Below are 19,737 nucleotides of genomic sequence, written 5' to 3'. Positions count from 1 at the left end.
TGATCGAATTACGTCCTCTGATTGTTTCAAACGGTTGTTTAAGTGACCTAAATCCTGAGAACTGCCTGATAACCCTTGGATTTCGGTCACTAGTGAATCCCCTCTCGCTGCCAAGCACCACCACCTGCCACCACCCTCTCGCACCCCTTGCAACCACCGCCCCTCTCTCTCTCTCTCTTACATCACAACACCATCACCACCGTCGCCTTATCCAACCTTAAAAACCTTAATCGGTTTACTATTCTCCACTACCGTCACCTTATCCTACCACTGTCGGAGATCTATGTCGTCGCTGTAGTTCCTCCTTGGTGCTATGTCTGATTTGGGTGTGGGTGTGTGGTTATCAGAGAAGGAGAGTGGCAGAGGGTGTGGTGTATGTGGTTTGCAGAGAAGAAGAGGGTGTGGTGTATGTGGTTATCTGTGTTTTAGTGAGAGAGAGAGTTATATATATAATATATAATTAATTTTGTTTTAATTTATTAGAAGAGCAAATCAGAATGACCAAAATGCCCATGCACTAAAGGACAAAATAATCAGCTTTCAACAGTCAAAATAGAGGGTTTTTGGGTTTTGGACTAAAATGGCAACAAAATGCAAACCACAGGGACCCAGATGTAAAAAGTTTGAGATTTGGACTAAAATGGCAAAAGTGCCCAAACCACAGGGACCAAAATGGCAGTTTACTCTATTTAGAAGGAGGTTGTATGTTATGCAATAATATGTGAAGAATGTTTACTTTTTTTTTTATCTTTATTGGGTCAAACTGGTAAAACTCATAATAGAAACGAGTCAAACAGGTTATAACTGACGCAATGTTGTTAACTAACGAAATGTACGTGATGCACTAAACGCTAAAAAAATAATTATACAAACTCATAACAGAAAGGTGACGGTGGCGTCGGAAGCATTAAGCAAGTTAAAGACTAAAGTATTACTCATCCCAATATGACACCAACCTAACACAAAATTTGCGGGGTTAGGTTTAGTATAAACGGGTTCGGTTAGTTTCGGGTCAAACCGACGAACGCATTTAGGTATATGGTTCTTGTTCATGTCAATCCAGTTGGACCGTTAAACCCATTTTTATTATGTTTTTCAAATAAGTTGTATGTCATAAATAAAATCGGTAATTGGGTATTCTATGAAGTTTTTAAAACGTAAAATAGAATTAACGTAAAATTTTATTATTACAATGTAACTCGTTTTCTTGGTTATACAATTGTAACCTCAAAGGTATTAATTTCCGAAAATGTTAAAAAAAAACTCTTGTCAAACAAGTCGTGATTGTGTCAACGGTTGAATATATGTGGCATGTTCGATAACCAGTTCTAATATGAGTCAGCTTGATTAAAGAATTTAAGGATCAACTTGATTAAACAATTTATGTGTGTGCGCGCGCACAACTGTTAGCCCTTTTAACAGGTTTCTTTTTTAACTAACTTTGTTCATTTGACCAATTAGTGATAAAAAAAACTAAACACGAACTAAGTCTTGTACGCAGGCTTCGCAAAGCACCAAATTGATGAAATCGACGAGAAGGCCTTCACTTACAAGTACACTTTGATCCAGTGGCGGATCCAAAAATTTTTTCAGTGGGTTCGTTTTGATATATTTTCACTAATTTTCCCAAATCATACAAGTAGACCTGGCAAACGGGTCGGGTCGGGTCGGGTTGGGTCATGGGTCAAAACGGGTTCGGGTCAAAACGGGTTCGGGTCGAAACGGGTCAATTAAAAAAAGGGTTGTTTTGGTTCGGGTTGAAACGGATTCGGGTCGAAATGGGTTCGGGTCAGAACAGGTTCGGGTCAGAACGGGTCCGGGTCAGAACGGGTTTCGGGTCGGGTCGGTTAAAAAACACCAAAACAAGCAAAAAAGCCTCAAACCAGCTAGGTGCTAGCTGAGGCCATGCTTACACTGATACAGCGAGCAATGACTAGAAAAGGTTTACATCAAACTATAACCACTTGCCAAATTTTGTCGTGCACCATATCGTCACGAGCATAACCGAGTAGAGTGCCTTCTTCCATTTTGTCGTGCCTCTCGTAGTCTCGTGTAGCAATGTAACAGTAGACGACCCACTCGCCAAATTTTGTCATGCCTCCGTCTGGGCTTAGGCCTGGAATGTCTAAGGACAGTAGTATGATACTATCTGATAATACTATTTTTGTTTCTTGATCATTCATTTCATTCGCTAGCATTCTTGTATTTAGAGAAATCAGATCTTAAAGGTATAACTTCTTTTATACACTCTAGATGTGTTTTTGGTTCCTTAAATTAAATGCATGTACATCCCTGGTGTCAAAAAAATTTCCTAATTCAAGATTAAATACATGATTTTCTTAAACTTACAATCGACGTGTACAACAAATCTCACATTGGTATATCTACTTCAATTATTGAAACGGTACGGTTCGATTTGAAACGGTACGGGTCCAAACGGTTCGCGTCGAAACGGTTTGCGTCGAAACGGTTCAATTCGAAACGGTACTGGTCGAAACGGTTCGCGTCGAAACGGTTCGCGTCGAAATGGTTCGCGTCGAAACGGTTCGGGTCGAAACGGTTCGCGTCGAAACGGTTCGGGTCGAAACGGTTCGCGTCGAAACGGTTCGGGTCGTTCCGACCCGAAACGCGTCTCGTGCGGAAACTCGTGTCGGCGCAAAACCCGTTGCGATCCGAAACCCGTGTCAGCCCGAAACCCGACCCCGTTCCGATCCAAAACCCGCGTCGTGCCGAAACCCGTCTTTAAGACACTAACCCACATCGACCCATTTCTTTAAGACATTAACCCACATCGACCCATTTCTTTTATGTTGTCGACCCGCTTTGACCCGAAAATAACAAGATGGAATTTTAAGTGACCCATTGTGACCCATTTAGTTAAAATATCTTACCCAAACCAACCCATATAATTTTAAAAGCAACCCAAATTGACCCACTTAGAAGCCTTTGGGTCAAGATTGCCCCCTCTACATACAAGGTTTTCACTAATTTTTTCCATATGAACCCACAAAATAGGGCTGGATCTCCAAGATGACGACAACTATCTACACACATGGTGATTTTGAGATCAAAGAAGAAGAACTAAAGGTGGGCAAAGAAAAGGTTTTAGGGCTTTACAAGGTTGTGGAAGCCTACCTCCTCAAAAACCCGGATGCATATGTTTAAACATTCTCAATTTTAACTTTGTGTTGTACCCATATATGGGCCCTTTTATGTTTCCCAAGTGTTTTCTATGAATAAAGATCTCATCTTCAATAAAATTTGACTCAAAAATTGAACCTTAAAGGCTCTTACTAATCTAACAAAAGAAAGATTCATTTGACATTTTGACCAATAAGAAAATGGTATGCATATCACGTATATTCAAACTAAGAGCTCTAAGCTTGTTATTTGACAGTTCATTAACTGCTAAAAGTCTAAAACTGTATGCATATGTAAAACACAGCTTTTGAAATAAGATACACATAGTTCACATGAGTCCGTAGCAAAACAATTTTTTTTATTAATAGGGGTATTGTATCTAATGTAGTTTTCTTGACTCTTAAACTGTCCCAGACTCCCAGGTTGAAACAAACGTTTTAAATTTCAAATTTGACCCTTAAGTTTCAAGTAAAGTTCTTCTTCAGCCACGAGTACTGACTGTCAAGTGTGTTCAAGTTAAGGTTAATGTTTTGACACAAAATATTTATGGGTTGTGTTCAGGGTTCATGTTACATAGTTTATATATACACTAACGGAAATGACTAGATAAATAATGGAAAAATGATGCACATAAACATAAGGGGTGGTGGCGCAGTTGGCTAGCGCGTAGGTCTCATAGCAGTAGAGTGATCCTGAGGTCGAGAGTTCGAGCCTCTCTCACCCCATTCTTTTTCTCTCTCTTTTTTTTTTGTTGTGAGCCAAAAATAAAAAGGAGTTTCCGTTGCCGGGACTTGAACCCGGGTCTCTCGGGTGAGAGCCGAGTATCCTAACCAACTAGACTACAACGGAATGCTGGTTGATATGTTAAACTATTTCCTTTTAAAAGATAGTTTTTACTATATTTGGAGTTAAAAAGGTCAAAAGGTAACAAACATATCCTGTGACCTATTCTCAAAATAGATAATATTCGTTAAAATAATTTGGAGAGACTCTGGTTTTAAAACTTTGTTGTAACTATAAAAGATAAAGCCAAGAAAATTTGAGAACACTTCAATTGAAGTCATGTATGTTGGTTTCAGTGACAAGTTGTATCCACTTACTTAATATGGTAGATTCTAGGGGTGTGCATGGGTCGGTTTCGTTCGGTTTTTACTATTAACCATAACCATAACCGCTAGTTCGGTTATGGAGTTTTGGTAACCATAACCATAACCAAACTTCGGTTACGGTTAATCGGTTATGAAGTCGGTTATGGTTCGGTTTTGGTTAATTTCGGTTAAGTAACCAAACAAGGTTTGAAATAAATAGGGTTGTGCACGATTTGAACTTAGCTTGAGCCTATTTTATAAGATAACGAAGACTAAACTTTTTGGTTAAACTACCGATTTAGGGTTCTTTTTAATAAGGTAATTCTCAAACAAAAACAATTATGGCCATAACACCTTAGTTCTTTATCAAAATAAACGGCATCTATATCAAGATCATTTTGTTACTAACCAGTGGCGAAGCTTGAAATTTTTTACAGGGGGGTCGAAAACGTATATACCTAAAAATTTCTATAGAACCGGGGGGTCGAAAACATATATACCCAAAAATTTGAATACGAAAAATACATATATAACACTACTGGCCGAAAAGTTCGGGGGATCGGGCGCCCCTCCCGGCCCCTTAAAAGCATCGCCCTTGTTACTAACATAGTTTTATCTTAGTAAAAACCCTCTATATGGTTTTGTAAAACACAAATCCATTATGTAAAGTTAACATCACAAGTTCGGTTCGGTTTCGGTTATATCGGTTAACCATAGCTTCATAACCATAACCATAACCGATTGAGCGGTTATACAAAGTTTCATAACCATAACCATTGGTTATATTGGTTATCGGTTATTAGTGGTTCGGTTATGTCGGTTATGGTTCGGTTATGTCGGTTATGGTTCGATTATCGGTTATGGTGGTTAATTTGCTCACCCCTAGTAGATTCGACAAGTTGTCTCTCTAATGGGTTAAACCATTCAACTTAAAACACAATGTTGATCATCTAACGAAAGTGATGCACTAAATACTTTATAATAATTATACAAATTCAAACCTGTCCATTTATCCTTTTTACCAGTGTAACAATATTAACTAGAAGCTTTCACAAGGTCGCATTCGTCAAGGATCTTGAATACCGCCAATTAGAAGCTCTCACCAAGGCTTATTCTAGACTAGAATGAGCTTGAACTCATTCTTGTTGCCACCTATTTGGATACTTGATCAAGAAAAGCTTCACATCTAGCAAATACCTTTTTGATGGAAGGAATGTTTGGGCCAATAATATTGCTGAAGCTCCTAGCATGCTCGAGTCTCTATAGGGTGTTACGGGAAAAGTTAGTTTTTCTTCTGTTGCTTTTGAAATTTATGGTTAAAAGTCTGTCTAAGGTAATTGGAACAACATTCTTCCTGATCTAGAGTGGTGTATTCATTTTTTTTTTTCATTTTTGGAAGAACGATGATCAGTTTGTAATGAAGTTTTAAAAGTCCGACTTATTTTAAAGGTGGTAAAGTAGCGGATCGGATAAGAAGTCAAAATGGGACCGAGTAACACAAGGTAACTTTGTTTAAAATAGGTTTGGGTCAAAAGATGGTAATTTTATTCAAAACGGGCCAAGTTGATCTTGTAAGGGAGACCAAGCTAGAGTATGAAATAAAATTCGAGTTAGCACTTTCTAATATTTAAAAACCCTGTTGATGTCAATGTTTTAGCTAAAGTCTTAGCTGGTAAAAAGATGAGGTGTATATGCGTATTTTGTTTGCATATATGTTCCAAGTAGAAGTGACCAAAAGAAGAACACCTAAATAACATGTCTCCTATATTGTTTTATTCAAAGATTTATTTGATTTTTGGTTGAAGGATATGGTTACTATCAAACCTATGCCCATAGTGATTCCTGGCTACAAACCAAACACTACCAAACTACAATAAATATAATTATTGTTGAAGACGTATGACTCGGATTAATTCCATAATACCCTCATGCCCCTATGTGACCCGGTCAACCCAGGATGCGTTTAGTCGCAAAAGTTGTTATGCCAATATGCTTCTGGAATTTGTTTCTTCAATTGTAATTAATTAATTAATTGGGCCAATTCTTCATTAAGAAAAACAAAAAAGTGTATACTTGTATGCAGGATGAAATAGATGAAAGACCCTCACATATGATTACACATTAAAAGCCAATAAAATGGATGTATGACAATCAACATTAAAACTAAAACCATAATTGGTGAGACTTGTGCTTTATTTTGTTTGATTGATATGTTTCATATTGGCTAAGCCCATTTCAAATGTGGACAAAAAATAATCTAACCAAACAGTTGCTTCAATTTTGAACCTATAAATACAACCATCAACCATCCATCTCCATCACCTGAAGCATCTCAAATCAACACTTTTAATCATGGGTGTCTTAACATATACCGATGAGCACACTTCACCTATCCCCCCGGCCAGAATTTTCAAGGCCTCAATTCTCGACTCGCACATTTTAATGCCAAAACTCTTGCCAGATGCTATTAAAAGCATCCAACTTATCAAAGGTGATGGTGGTGCCGGAAGCATTAAGAAGATAAACTTTGTTGGAGGTAAAGTAATATTTATCCCGTTTAACTAATTTTGTGGTTTGACACGTTTGAGATAAACACAACCCAGATAAACACGTTCCTAAGTACATTGGTCAAAATTGTCACATGGGCCGTAAATACTAATTTTCTATATGTATTATCTTGTATGCAGGTTTCGCGAAGCACCAAATCGATGAAGTGGATGAAAAGACATTTACTTACAAGTACACTTTGATTGAAGGAAACGGTATATCAGATAAGATTGAAAAGGTATCTTATAATATTAAGTTTGAGGCTTCACCTGATGGTGGCAGCATCTCCAAAATGACGACAACTATCTACACACATGGCGATTTTGAGATCAAGGACGAAGAGTTGAAGGCCGGCAAAGAAAAAGTTTTGGGGCTTTACAAGGTTGTGGAAACCTACCTCCTCAAAAACCCGGATGCATATGTTTAAAGATCCGTATTTTAACTTTGTGTTCTACCCATGTTTGTCCCTTTTATGTTTCCTGTTGTTTTCTTTTGTTTGAATAAAGATCACGTCATCAATAACTCAAAAACTGAATTTTGTAAGGTCTTAACCACATTCTTGAGCATATTTATTCTTCTACTCAGCCCCAAAAAAATTGTCTTATGAAGCTTTCGCTCATCCTTTCATGAAATACCGTGGCACGAAAACAGCTAAAGATGATGACCAAAAGAACGTATAACTTCATCACTTTCGTTTAAACATTATTAGAAACTGTTCACAACCCGCTAAACTGTTTACTACCCTTTTATTAGCCCGTTTTGAATTTGTTTACAACCAACCGAAAAATGGGTTACACGTACAGGTGGTGTTTGGTCTCAAGCCATATTTGTTATCTGTTTTAAATGTCATTTTTTAAACTCAAAATTGATGAAATATTGTTGTGTCAAAAAAATTTTTCCGTTGCCGGGACTTGAACCCGGGTCTCTCGGGTGAGAGCCGAGTATCCTAACCAACTAGACTACAACGGAACGCTGGTTGTTATGTTAATGTATTTGCTTTTAAAAGACTATTTTTATTATTAAATGATTAATTTGAGTTAAAATAATTAAAAGCTATTTGGAAAGACTTTGATGATCTTGTAACTTTAAAGACTTTGATGATCTTTTCTACCAGTGTAACAATATTAACTAGAAGCTTTCACAAGGCCGCATTCGTCAAGGATCTTGAATCCTGCCAATTAGAAGCTTTCACCAAAGTTTTGATATAAATTTGACGCTGTAACAATATTAACTTGAAACTTTTCACCCTGTTGAATAATTTGGACCTTAACGTTGATAACTACACCATTAGCATTCGCATTGTTCGTCTGTGGACAAGAGCTGATTTCAATAATGCTAGAAAGGTTTATTGCTATGATATGATAGTCATGGACAGTGAAGTAAGCGTACATAGACTGTAACAATATAAATTTGACGTTGTCCATTTAACTTTTCTGTTGCTTTTGATATTTACGGTTAAAAGTCTCTCTATGGTATCCTAATCTAAAATGTTGTATTCATTTTTGGAAGAATGGTGATCAGTTTGTAAATGAAGTTTTAAAAGTCGACTTGCAATAGAGGTGGTAAAATCTTGAGACTTGTGCTTAATTTTGTTTGATTTAAGTGGTTCTTTGAGGCTAAGCCCATTTCAAATGTGGACAAAAAATAGAATGTGTTTCATAATCTAACCAAACAGTTTACTACTTTAGCCCGCTTTCAACTTGATTACAACCCGTCCACCCACTTTCGATAAATGGGCGGTATCTGTATTACATGGCTTTAAATGTTCGAGGGAAGAAACCTTACTATCACACCATGTCCTTTTACGGAACTAACCTTACCACTTATAGATAGTATCCTATATTAAAGAGACACAAAACTGTTTAAACATATGGGGTGGTGGCCCAGTTGGCTAGCGCGTAGGTCTCATAGCTAAAGAGTAATCCTGAGGTCGAGAGTTCGAGCCTCTCTCACCCCATTCTTTTTTTCTTGATTTAATTTTTTATCATCTTTCTTAATTTTAAAATAAAAAGAAAAAAGAAATTGTGTTGCCGGGACTTGAACCCGGGTCTCTCGGGTGAGAGCCGAGTATCCTAACCAACTAGACTACAACGGATTATTGGTTATTTTGTTAAAGTATTATTTATTGGTAAATGATTATTTGGAATAGGAAATGATCAAAAGGTAACAAACATATCCTGTGAATTAAATCTCAGAATGGATAAAACCTTTGATAAAATAATATGTGAAGAAATTTGAATCGTAAAGACGGGTTTAACTGACAATTTGAAAGACTTTGATTTTAAAACTCTGTCGTAACTATAAAGATAAAGACAAGAATTGAGAATGTTTCATTTACCAGTGCCAAGTAACAATTTTAAAACTAACAATTTTAAAACTCTGTCGTAACTATAAAGATAAAGACAATTTGAATCACGTATGTTGGATTCATTTACCAGTGCCAAGTAACAAGTTGTACCCACTTTCTTAAAATGGGTAGATTTCAATTGTGTTTTTTTTTTCTAATGGGTCAAATGATTAAATTAAATAACACATTGTTTGATCAACCAAGGTTTATTCTGGACTAGGAGCTTGCACTTGTACTTGTTGCCTACTATTCGGATACTCAATTTGATTAAGCTAGATGATGCAATAAAATTCGGGTTAGCTATAAAAAAGAAAAAAACTGTTGATGTCAATGTTTTAGCTAAAGCCTTAGCTAGTAAAAAGATTAGGTGCATATGTAAGTTTTGTTTATAACATGTCTCCTATATTGTTTTATTCAAAGACGTATTTGGTTTTTGGTCGAAGGGTATGGGAATGATTCCTTATAAGGTTACTTTCAAACCCATGCCCATAGTGCTTCCTGGAAACAAACCAAACACTACCAAATTATATTATTATAACTATTGTTGAAGAGGTGTGACCCGGATAGGTTACATAATACCCATATGCCCCTATTTGGCCAGGTCAACCCGGGATGCTTTTAGCCGTAAAAGTTGTTATGCCAATACACATTCTTTTTTTTTAACGGCCAATGAATCTTCCAAATGAGTTACTGGTAAAATTCACCACATCGGGATACACTCGCCTCCGAACCGGGGGAAACTCTCACCTAAGGCCGAAGCCAGTGAACACTCGCCCGAAGGCACGACAGGGCGATGAGATAAAACCCGCTCAGTTCAAGGATTGAACTAGCGAGCGCCGCCTATTCACCTAGTCTCCCATTTGGTAGAGGCAGGAATCGAACCTGAGTCACTTGGAACACTACATCTCTCTCTTACCCCAGCTCATTGGCATGTCAATACGCATTCTATTTTTTTTCTTCAATTGTAAGTAATTAATCGGGCCAATTATTCATTAAAAAAAACAAAAATGTGTACACTTGTATGAGGGATCAAATAAATGAAAGACCCTCACATATAACTACACATTAAAAGCCAATAAAATGGATGTATGACAATAAACATTATAACTAAAGCCATAATTGGTGAGACTTGTGCTTAATTTTGTTTGACTTATATGCTTCATAGTGGCTAATAAGCCCATTTCAAATGTGGACAAAAAATAGAATGTGTATACCCCTTTCATAATCTAATCAAACAGTTTCTTCAGTTTGAACCTATAAGTACAACCATCATCAACCATCCATCGCCATCACCTGAAGCACTCTCAAATTAACATCTTTAAGCCTTGAAAATTAAAAATCATGGGTGTCTTGACATATACAGATGAGCAGACTTCACCCGTCGCCCCGGCCAGAATTTTCAAGGCCTCGATTCTTGACTCGCACATTTTAATGCCAAAACTCTTGCCAGATGCTATTAAAAGCATTGAACTTATCAAAGGTGACGGTGGGGCCGGATGCATTAAGCAGATTAACTTTGCAGGAGGTAAAGTAATATTTATTTAGTTTAACTAAATTTGTGATTTGACGTGTTTGAGATAAACACGCTCCAGATTAACACTTTCATAAGTAAATTGGTCAAATTGTCACGTGGCCAGGGGAGGAGCTTAGAGGAGGTCGGACCGGGCCTCGGCCCGTGCGGTTTTTTCGCCTAGTAGTGTTAAATTTCAGGTTTTCGAGAATTTTTTTAAATGTGTATTGGTTCGGCCCAGGCTGATTTTATCTCCAAAAAACATCGGCCCATGCTGAGTTTTAGGTCAAGATTCGCCACTGCACGTGGGCATATGTGTTTTCTTGTTTAATTTTAAAATCTTGTTGTAGGTGTTGCAAAGCATCAAATCGATGAAGTGGATGAGAAGACATTCACTTACAAGTACACTTTGATCGAAGGAAACGGTATATCAGACAAGATTGAAAAGGTGTCTTATGATATTAAGTTTGAGGGTTCACCCGATGGTGGGAGCATCTCCAAAATGACGACAACTATTTACACACATGGTGATTTTGAGATCAAGGAAGAAGAGCTAAAGGCAGGCAAAGAAAAGGTTTTGGGGCTTTACAAGGTTGTGGAAGCCTACCTCCTCAAAAACCCTGATGCATATGTTTAAAGATCCGCATTTTAACTTGGTGTTGTACCCATGTTTGTCCCTTCTATGTTTTACGTTGTTTTCTTTTCGTTGAATAAAGATTACATCATCAATAAAGTTTTAGACTCAAAAAATGAATCTTGCAGCCTTAACTAATCTAACAAAAGAAAATAAGAAAATGTGTACATATCAGTATATCTCTCGAATCAATACTCGATGGTTCTGCTTTTGAAATGAGGTCTTCGTGTTGAGCATTAAGATCTGGTTCAACACACTCGGCAGTGACGGTTCTTAGCTTGTTCTTCGACACTTGATCCACTGCTAAAACTGTTTTACGAAAAAGAAAAAATATATATTCCGTTGCCGGGACTTGAACCCGGGTCTCTCGGGTGAGAGCCGAGTATCCTAACCAACTAGACTACAACGGAAGATATGGTATTACTTATAGGGTAAAGTTCTTGTACAAATAATCTTAACATACTAAACATACAAATTGAAGGAAAACTCAAAAAGACAAGGTGGCATTTTTGTAATTATCAATAACTATCAAAGTTACTCTACAAATATACCTAAAAAAACATAACCACTCCCCCCACCCCCAAAAAAAACCTAAACCCCCCACCCCCCCCCCACACACACCCCCCAAAAACCTAAAAAAAACCTACCCCCCCCCCACCCCCCAAAAACCTAAAAAAACCTAACCCCCCCCCCCACACACCCCCCAAAAACCTAAAAAAAACCTAACCCCCCCCCCCCCACCCACCCCCAAAAACCTAAAAAAACCTAAACCCCCCCCCCCCACCACCACCACCCAAGCTAAAATGCTAAAAACTAAACCCCCCAAAAAACCTAAAAAAATCTAAAAAAAATAAAAAAAAAACACACAAAAAAAAATTTTTTTTTTTTTTTTGCTAACGAAATGTAGCGATTTTTTAATAAAAAATGTTTAAAAAAAAATTGTGTTTTTTTAGGTATTTTTGGTTGTAACTTTGATAGTTGGTGGTAATTACAAAAATGCCACCTTGTCTTTTTGGGTTTTCCTTCAATTTGTATGTTTAGTATGTTAAGATTATTTGTATTTGATCTTTTGCCATTACTTATAAACTAAAATGTTTAACACTAAGAGTAACCATAAAAAGCTGGGTCAAATGGTTAAACTAGAAACTGATAAAGCAGCTGATACAATGAGTAACCATAAAAAGCCGGGTCAAACGGTTAAACTCCCAGCGATTTGTACCCATTTGTTTCATGTTTAATTTTAAAACTCAACGGGCTATAAGTGTAACAATGTTGATTAGCTATTGAAAAACAAATGCACTAATACTTTAACTAATTAAACAAATATGACATGGTTAGTTTATCTTCTCTAATTGTAAAAGTCAGCTATCTTGATGCTGATAATGTCAATAATCATCAAATTGTGATCACAGGTAATACATAACAATAATACAATATCAACTAGCATTGAAGATTTCACCAAGGCCACCGTCGTTAAAAATCTTAAATCTCGCAAATCAGAAGCTTTCACCAAGGCTTACACTCGGTCTAATTGCCACCTATTTGGCTGTCCTCTCGGCTGCGTTTGAACCACTAGCATCATTGGTTTGATCAAAGAAGAGCTTACATCTGGTGAGTGCCTTTTTGGTGGAGTTTCGATGAAGGAATATTTGGGCTAATCATCATATTGCAGAATCTCTTAGCATACTTGAGGCGTTCTTGACTCTATAAACCATTCCACGAATCTGTAGTTGCAAACAATTCTTGTAAATATGCAAAAAAAAAAAAAAAAAAAAAAAAAAGAGCAATGCACATCATAAAATTGTGCGCCCAATATTGCAAAAGATGGTCTATTTGTCATTTTTGGTAGAATATTATCAGTTTGTAATGAAGTTTTAAAAGTCAAATAACTTATTTTAGGGGCGGAAATATGGGCTTGGGTAACAAGTCAAAATGGTTTAGGGTCAAAAAAGGTAATTTTGTTCAAAACGGGTCGGATTGTCACCTAATGTAAAACATGGTTTGTGGCTGCCTACAAACTTGGGATTTTGTAAAGGAAAGCAAGTTAGATGATGAAATCAAATCTTGACTATCATTTTCTAATAAAAAAAAACCATTGAAGTCAATGTTTTCGCTAAAGCCTTACCTGGTTAAAAAAAGATGAAGTGTATGATGTGTACCATTTTAGAGATGAGAAAATTAGAGATAACAAGGTAAAAATTAAAACTTAATTCATATCATTATTCATAGGGCTGCAAACGAACCAAAAGTTCAGCGAACAGTTCGTGAACCGTTCGGCGGGAAGTTCGTTTGTGTTCGTTCATTTATTAAACAAACGAACACGAACAAGAAATTTCGTTCGTTTAGTTAAATGAACAAACATGAAAAGAGGTCGTGTCCGTTCGTTTATGTTCGTGAATGTTCGGTAACGTATTCGTTTGTGTTCGATAGTTCATTAGTGGTTTTAGTTTCTATATTTATTTAAATACTTCAAAATTCCGACAAATTAAATATCTAATAAGTGTCGGTGTATTATATATTTTGTTCATGAACGATTGTTTGTGTTCGTTTGTTTCCATTTGTGTTTATGGACGTTAGTTTGTGCTCATTTGTGTTCGTCAAGGTTCGTTTTTGTTCGTTGCCTAAAATTAACAAACAAACACAAACGAACACAAACAACTTCATTTCCTTAACAAACGAACACGAACATAAAATCTCGTTCGATAAGTGTTCGTGAACGGTTCGCGAACACATATATTTCTTAACAAACGAACACGAACAAGGTCTTGTTCGTGTTTGTTCGGTTCGTTTGCAGCCCTGATTTATTCATTCATTTTTCAGAAAAATAAACGTTACATAACAGCCTAGCCACACTCTAATGACCCACTGATGAAATAACAATGACCTGCTACTTTACTAATGACTACATGGACTGTGTGTTATTGGAAAAGGGAAATGGCACGTATCAGTGTATATATATATTTTGTTTATAAATCTGTTCCAAGTAGAAGTATGGGTAAAATAACAAGTCAAACAGTGTGAAAGCCAAAGCCAAAGGCAAAGTCTTGGAACTTGGAAGCATACGAGTAGTTTATATGTAGCATAGCTTATTGTGGATATTCATTATCAGGGTAAGGATCATTTCAGAACTCTAAATAATTGCGGAACTTTCAGAACTCCTAATAAACAATCATTTATATATATAATTTTATATTTAGGGTACTTTTATCATTTTTATATGCCTTTTTATGATTACATACATATCAGTTATTAACAATAAGAGTTAACTTCCATTTTACTCCCTGTGATTTGGTCATTTTAACGGTTTTGCCCCAATAGTTTAAAAATAGCCATTTTCCTCCCTGATTTTTCTAATTTATCGTTATTTTGCTCCCCGCCTCTAACTCCATCCAAAAAATCCATTAACTAGAAGGGTATTTTGGTATATTATAGATAAAAGCAAGGACATATAAGTCTTTTCATCTAAATAAACCTATAACTTGTTTTGTTTACATGTATATAAGTAATTCTTTTTTGATCTCCCATCTTTCCAACCACTCTTTCTACTGGCCACCTGTTAGATATTTTAGTGTAATCGGGGGATTGACTTGGTGATCAAAGCGAATAATAATACACATCAAGCAAGTTAGGAGGTGCGGGAGTGCACGCGCCCGTACACTTCGGGGGTTCCAAGGGGGCAGCGCCCCTGGGAGCAGGGTCCAAGGGGCGGCAGCCCCTAGCGGGGTCCAAGGGGCAGAGCCCCTGGCTGGGGTCGTGCTGTTTGAAACAATGGCAGTTAAATGGCAGTTTTTGTCATAAAAATAGAGTTAACTGCCATTGGGCAGTTACACCCCAAAAACCCAATTTCGTATTCAGTTTTGATCACAATTTTCTGGTTCATCAATTCACACAAACAACATACACTAGTTCAATTTCTCGAAATCAGAGTTGTATCCGATTGAATTATTCGGGTGAACCACCGAAATAATTTGATCTGAGAGTGATTACACGCCTCTCTGATCATCCGGCAATCTGAAAATTCCCCAACACCACCACCATCCACCACCACCTTCAACTACCACCTGCCGATCACGACTATCGCGACTTTTAACTAGTCGTTTTAATTGAGTTAGAGCCAGGGAGTAAACTACCGAAATACCCCTACTTTTAACTGAACGTTTTAACTGAGTTAGAGCCAGGGAGCAAACTGGTGACAAACTTGAAAGATCAGGGAGGAAAATGGCTATTTTTAAACTATTGGAGCAAAACCGTTAAAATGACCAAACCACAGAGAGCAAAACGGAAGTTAACTCTAAGAATAACTTATAACCAAATTATATACATGTGTAATAACTAATTACATATAATAAAAAGATGATAAAACTACTCTTAACATGTATGTAATCATAAAAATACATATACTAAATGATAAAAAATCCCTTGGATACAAAAATATATAAATAAAAAGATTGTTTATTAAGAGTTCTGAAAGTTCTGCAATTATTTAGAGTTATAAAATGAACCCAACCCTTCATTATCATAATCGCACTTCTGAATTGCTCAATCATATCTAATTTACAATAAAGGAGGAGCATTTTGTCATGATTAATAAAACAAATGAAATACGGGATATCAAGACTTGGGAGTACCACAAAAAGTCCATGTTGACCTGTATGTTACTTAGTGTTATTAGTAGCAGCAAATATGATATAACATCACAGGCTGACAAGCTCACAGCAAAGCAAATAGTTCACCTTTATCCTCAATAAACGAACAATAATAATTAGAAAATTAATAAAAATGACAATGAACTTACAGAGTACATTAGGGAGAAGCAGACCCCCTTCGTCGGATTCAAAAATTCCGCATCAAAACGTCATCAACAAACAGGTCCACATCTAAACAAACAACACTCAAAATTGGTTGTAATCTAACTATCATCTTAACGGACTAACAACCCATCCAGTAATCGGATGTTGCCTCCGACTTCTAAACTTCCTATGAGAACCGCTTTGCAACCGTTCAAGAATCGAATACGTTATCGAATCCGGCGTCAGACCTTGTTCTTTAAGCTTCGCATACAAATCAACCGCTTCAGCCGTTCTCCCACATCTCTCTAAACAATCTAACAATATATTATACGTAACAATATTCGGATAACACCCTTCAGAAAACATCTGATCAAACAAACTACAAGCCATTTCGACTTTATCCGACTTCCCAAAACACTCGATAAGCGTACTATACGTTACAACATCGGGATTCAACCCCTTTTCTTCCATCTCTCTAAACCTCATGTGGGCTTCGTCAACATCGCCGTTTTTCCCTAAACAGTTTATCAAAGAGTTATACGATACGATATCCGGCTTACAATCACTGTTCTCGAGCTCGTCGAATATATTAACCGCCTCGTCGACTTGTCCCGCTCTGCCGAAACTCGAGATCAAGATATTGTACGTGAAGATATCCGGTAACGGGCCCTCTTTTTTCATCTTATCGTACAAATCTACAAGATGTGATATCTGTTTCGCTTTCCCAAGAGCAGTGAACACGGTGTTGTACATAATCGTATCAGAACTTATCCCCTTTTCGTGAATCTTACTTAACAGATCGATAGCTTCGACCATTTTACCCTCATTGCATAAGCTTTCGAGCATCGATAAGTACGCATCCCGATCTCCCTTATCGTGGAAACTCCACATGTAGCAAAATAACCGGTGAGCTTCACTCGCATGCCCTAATTTACTAAGTGTCCGAACAAGATACGCGTATATGCCCTTGTTCATGTACGTTTTCGACATTTCGATAACTTCATCGAGTCTACCAAGCTGCCCTTCCGAAACCAGAAGATTTAGAATGACACTGTAAGTAAATTCATTCGGTCTACAATCGTTTTCGATCATTTTTGAGAAAAGATATATAGTTTTGTCAACCATCCTGCTCATAGCAAGCACCTGGATGATTGTGTTATAAGCAATTAAATTCGGAGTTATGCCCTTTGATACCATTTCTTGAAAGAATGCTATTGAATCATCAGACTTCTTATGTTTTCCAGTCATTCTGATCATAATTGTGTATGTATATTCGTCGGGTTCACAGTGCTTCCTCTTCATGTCTTCGAATACCTTGTTTGCCTGATCCACCTGCAAAGATCAATAGATCATACACTTGTCATTGACAAATTTAAGCTTGTAAACAAACCAAACAAACATAAATGAACAAACAAGACATGTGTTCATAATCTAAGCAGTTAATGCGGTAGAATATCGGATATCGGTCAAGGACCGATAATTGAGATATCATTTATCGCGGTGGAATATCGGTAATTTTAATATCATGCTAAATTTATATATATAGTAATTTAACACTAACAATTAAGTATACTCTCTTTATCATTAACAAATTAACCTTTCGCAACTTACAAAACACTAACAATTGTAGCAAGTAGGAATTGCTTAAGACTTAAAACACGAACATTTAACAATTAAGACTTAAAACACTAAGGGGTTGTTGGTTTACCTCTTAATGAGGCTCTTAATGGTTCAGACCTCTTACTGGTTCAGCACTTAATGGTTCAGACTGTTTGTTTCACGAGCAAATGTCTGAATGGTTCAGACATTTGCCTCTGAATGGTTAAGCATTATACAGAGTCTGAATGGGTAAGACCTATAATCTGAATTTGTCAGACATTTGCCTCTGAACGGTTAAGCATTATACAGGCTCTTAATGGTTCAGACCCCTTACAGGTTCAGCACTTATTAGTTCAGACCCCTTACTGGTTCAACACTTAACTATTCAAATGTTGCCAAACAACCCCTAATAGCAGTAATAAGAAGAAAGACGAATGGTAGAACCAAGAACAAAGATACTGATATCGGGAAAATCGGTGATATATCGGTAATTTTAATGTCATGCAAAATTTTTATATATAGCAATTTATCACTAACAATTCAATTCAGTATACTCTCCTACCATTAACAAATTACCCTTTTGCAACTTGCAAAACACCAACAATTGTAGCAAGTAGGAACTGATATCGGGAAATTGATGATATATCGGTCAAATATTGGCCAATATCGCCGATATTCTGACCGATATTTTGCATTGATATCTCACAGAGGATATTAACTAGATAGGTTCATATAATCGGACCTTATCGTCTTTCGCAAGCGCATCAAGCAACATATTATACGCGAAAACATCCGGTTGATATCCTTTCCTCTTCATCTCATAATAAACCTGCAACGCCTTACTCGATTCGCGCGACCGTAACCGCGCTTGCAGAAGACACTTATAACTATACCTATTCATCCTAAGCTCCCACTGTTCAACCAACCGTAAACACCTCTCCAAATCCTCACCGTTAAACACTCCAATCAGAATATTAACGGTGGAGATGTTGCCACGCACCCGCAGCCGCTCCATCTCGTCAACAATCCGACGAACAGAGTCAATCCGGTCAACCGATGACGATTTTGATAGAATCAGAAGAATCCGATTGTACGTGAAGCAATCGTGACGGAAGTTACGGATTGAATTAGAGCAAAATCGGAAGAATTGAAGTGCGATTGATGTGGAGTGTAACGATTTGAGGATTTCGGAGGCTTCGGAGACGGTTAGGGTTAGGGTTAGGGTTTGGAGGTAAGAAGATAGGTCGGTGAACGGGTCGGCTGACGTGGATAATATGTTGACTGTTTTGCAGATGAGTTCACGGCGAGGTAACGGGTAGCCTTTAGGATCGAGGGTTTGAGTGGTTGGGAGGTGGATTTTGACGGCGAGTGAACGGCCGTTATCCGTTTCGGTGATGACTCTGCCGCTGTACTTGGTGGCGTAGCCACGGCGGAGGAGGAGACGGCGGACGGTGTTCATGGTAACAGTATCACCACTTTCCGGCGGTTAGAACGGTGGCACTCTCGTCCTTTTTTTTCTTTTTTCTGGTTGTACCTGATTAGGCCCGTTATTGGGCCCAAAACCTAACATAATCTTTGGGCTAAGTGACAAGTGAGTATATCAAATTTATCAAAACCACTACGCTAGAGGAATAACCGGATAGTGGTTACTTTTAACCATAGGTTAGTAAACGGTTATAAATATTTAGGGTATGTTTGGCAAAATTAGTTGTTGGCTGTTGACTGGTGGCTGGTAGCTATTTGTTGTAGCTTTTTAGATATATTTGGTGTTTGACAGAATAGCTGAAGTTTTAAATAAAAATGTATAAAGTGATCAAAATGGACATAACTAAAAATTTAAAAAGTTTGTTTATTAAAAAGTTCATTATCTTTAGACGTTAAAAAAATCATTTTTTTCTCTAAAAGTTTGTAGCTCCTTCTAAACGCTACTAGTAGGAGCATTCAACCAAAAACTTCAAGCTCCTAACCTAAAATCTTCAAGCTCCTTCAACCAAACAAGACTTTTTATTGAATATAAGCTTTTTCTTAAAAGCTTAAAGCTAGAAGTTTCTAAAAGCTCCTAAAAGCTCCATGCCAAACAT

The 19,737-nt window shown here is 37.2% G+C and overlaps 3 protein-coding genes and 5 non-coding genes across 9 annotated transcripts; 3 read left to right on the top strand and 5 right to left on the bottom strand.

The window, feature by feature from the left end:
* The first annotated feature begins 3,781 nt into the window (after nt 1-3,781).
* TRNAM-CAU lies at nt 3,782-3,866 on the top strand. Its single transcript is given in 2 exon segments — nt 3,782-3,819; nt 3,831-3,866. It is a non-coding gene; the product is annotated as a tRNA-Met (tRNA).
* Nucleotides 3,867-3,917: 51 nt separating this feature from the next.
* TRNAE-CUC lies at nt 3,918-3,990 on the bottom strand. The gene has a single exon. It is a non-coding gene; the product is annotated as a tRNA-Glu (tRNA).
* A 2,591-nt stretch (nt 3,991-6,581) lies between these two features.
* Nucleotides 6,582-7,251, top strand: LOC110887356 (major allergen Pru ar 1-like). The gene is made up of 2 exons (XM_035980105.1): nt 6,582-6,765; nt 6,917-7,251. Exons 1-2 carry the CDS (start codon nt 6,582-6,584, stop codon nt 7,201-7,203), a joined length of 471 nt encoding a protein of 156 aa, XP_035835998.1. The 3' UTR covers nt 7,204-7,251.
* Nucleotides 7,252-7,672: 421 nt separating this feature from the next.
* TRNAE-CUC lies at nt 7,673-7,745 on the bottom strand. Its single transcript has one exon. It is a non-coding gene; the product is annotated as a tRNA-Glu (tRNA).
* A 1,053-nt stretch (nt 7,746-8,798) lies between these two features.
* On the bottom strand, nt 8,799-8,871 carry TRNAE-CUC. Its single transcript has one exon. It is a non-coding gene; the product is annotated as a tRNA-Glu (tRNA).
* Nucleotides 8,872-10,464: 1,593 nt separating this feature from the next.
* LOC110887357 (major allergen Pru ar 1) lies at nt 10,465-11,387 on the top strand. Its single transcript, XM_022135047.2, has 2 exons — nt 10,465-10,648; nt 10,984-11,387. Exons 1-2 carry the CDS (start codon nt 10,465-10,467, stop codon nt 11,268-11,270), a joined length of 471 nt encoding a protein of 156 aa, XP_021990739.1. The 3' UTR covers nt 11,271-11,387.
* A 217-nt stretch (nt 11,388-11,604) lies between these two features.
* On the bottom strand, nt 11,605-11,677 carry TRNAE-CUC. The gene has a single exon. It is a non-coding gene; the product is annotated as a tRNA-Glu (tRNA).
* Nucleotides 11,678-12,550: 873 nt separating this feature from the next.
* Nucleotides 12,551-19,271, bottom strand: LOC110891161 (pentatricopeptide repeat-containing protein At1g51965, mitochondrial). 2 transcript variants are annotated; one of them, XM_022138825.2, is made up of 3 exons: nt 18,399-19,197; nt 16,063-17,389; nt 12,551-12,991 (listed from the first exon to the last, which is right to left on the bottom strand). In XM_022138825.2, exons 1-2 carry the CDS (start codon nt 19,113-19,115, stop codon nt 16,184-16,186), a joined length of 1,923 nt encoding a protein of 640 aa, XP_021994517.1. In that variant the 5' UTR covers nt 19,116-19,197; the 3' UTR covers nt 12,551-12,991; nt 16,063-16,183. The 2 variants fall into 2 exon arrangements, with proteins under 2 accessions (XP_021994517.1, XP_021994518.1); XM_022138826.2 differs by lacking the exon at nt 12,551-12,991 and adding an exon at nt 15,766-15,915 and having other exon boundaries at nt 18,399-19,271.
* Between the last annotated feature and the right edge of the window lie 466 nt (nt 19,272-19,737).

Source organism: Helianthus annuus, chromosome 11 (assembly GCF_002127325.2).
Source record: "Helianthus annuus cultivar XRQ/B chromosome 11, HanXRQr2.0-SUNRISE, whole genome shotgun sequence".
In the NCBI taxonomy this organism is placed as follows: domain Eukaryota; kingdom Viridiplantae; phylum Streptophyta; class Magnoliopsida; order Asterales; family Asteraceae; genus Helianthus; species Helianthus annuus.
The sequence above is the reverse complement of the archived record's forward strand: the minus strand, read 5'-3'. Positions and strand labels throughout refer to the sequence as shown.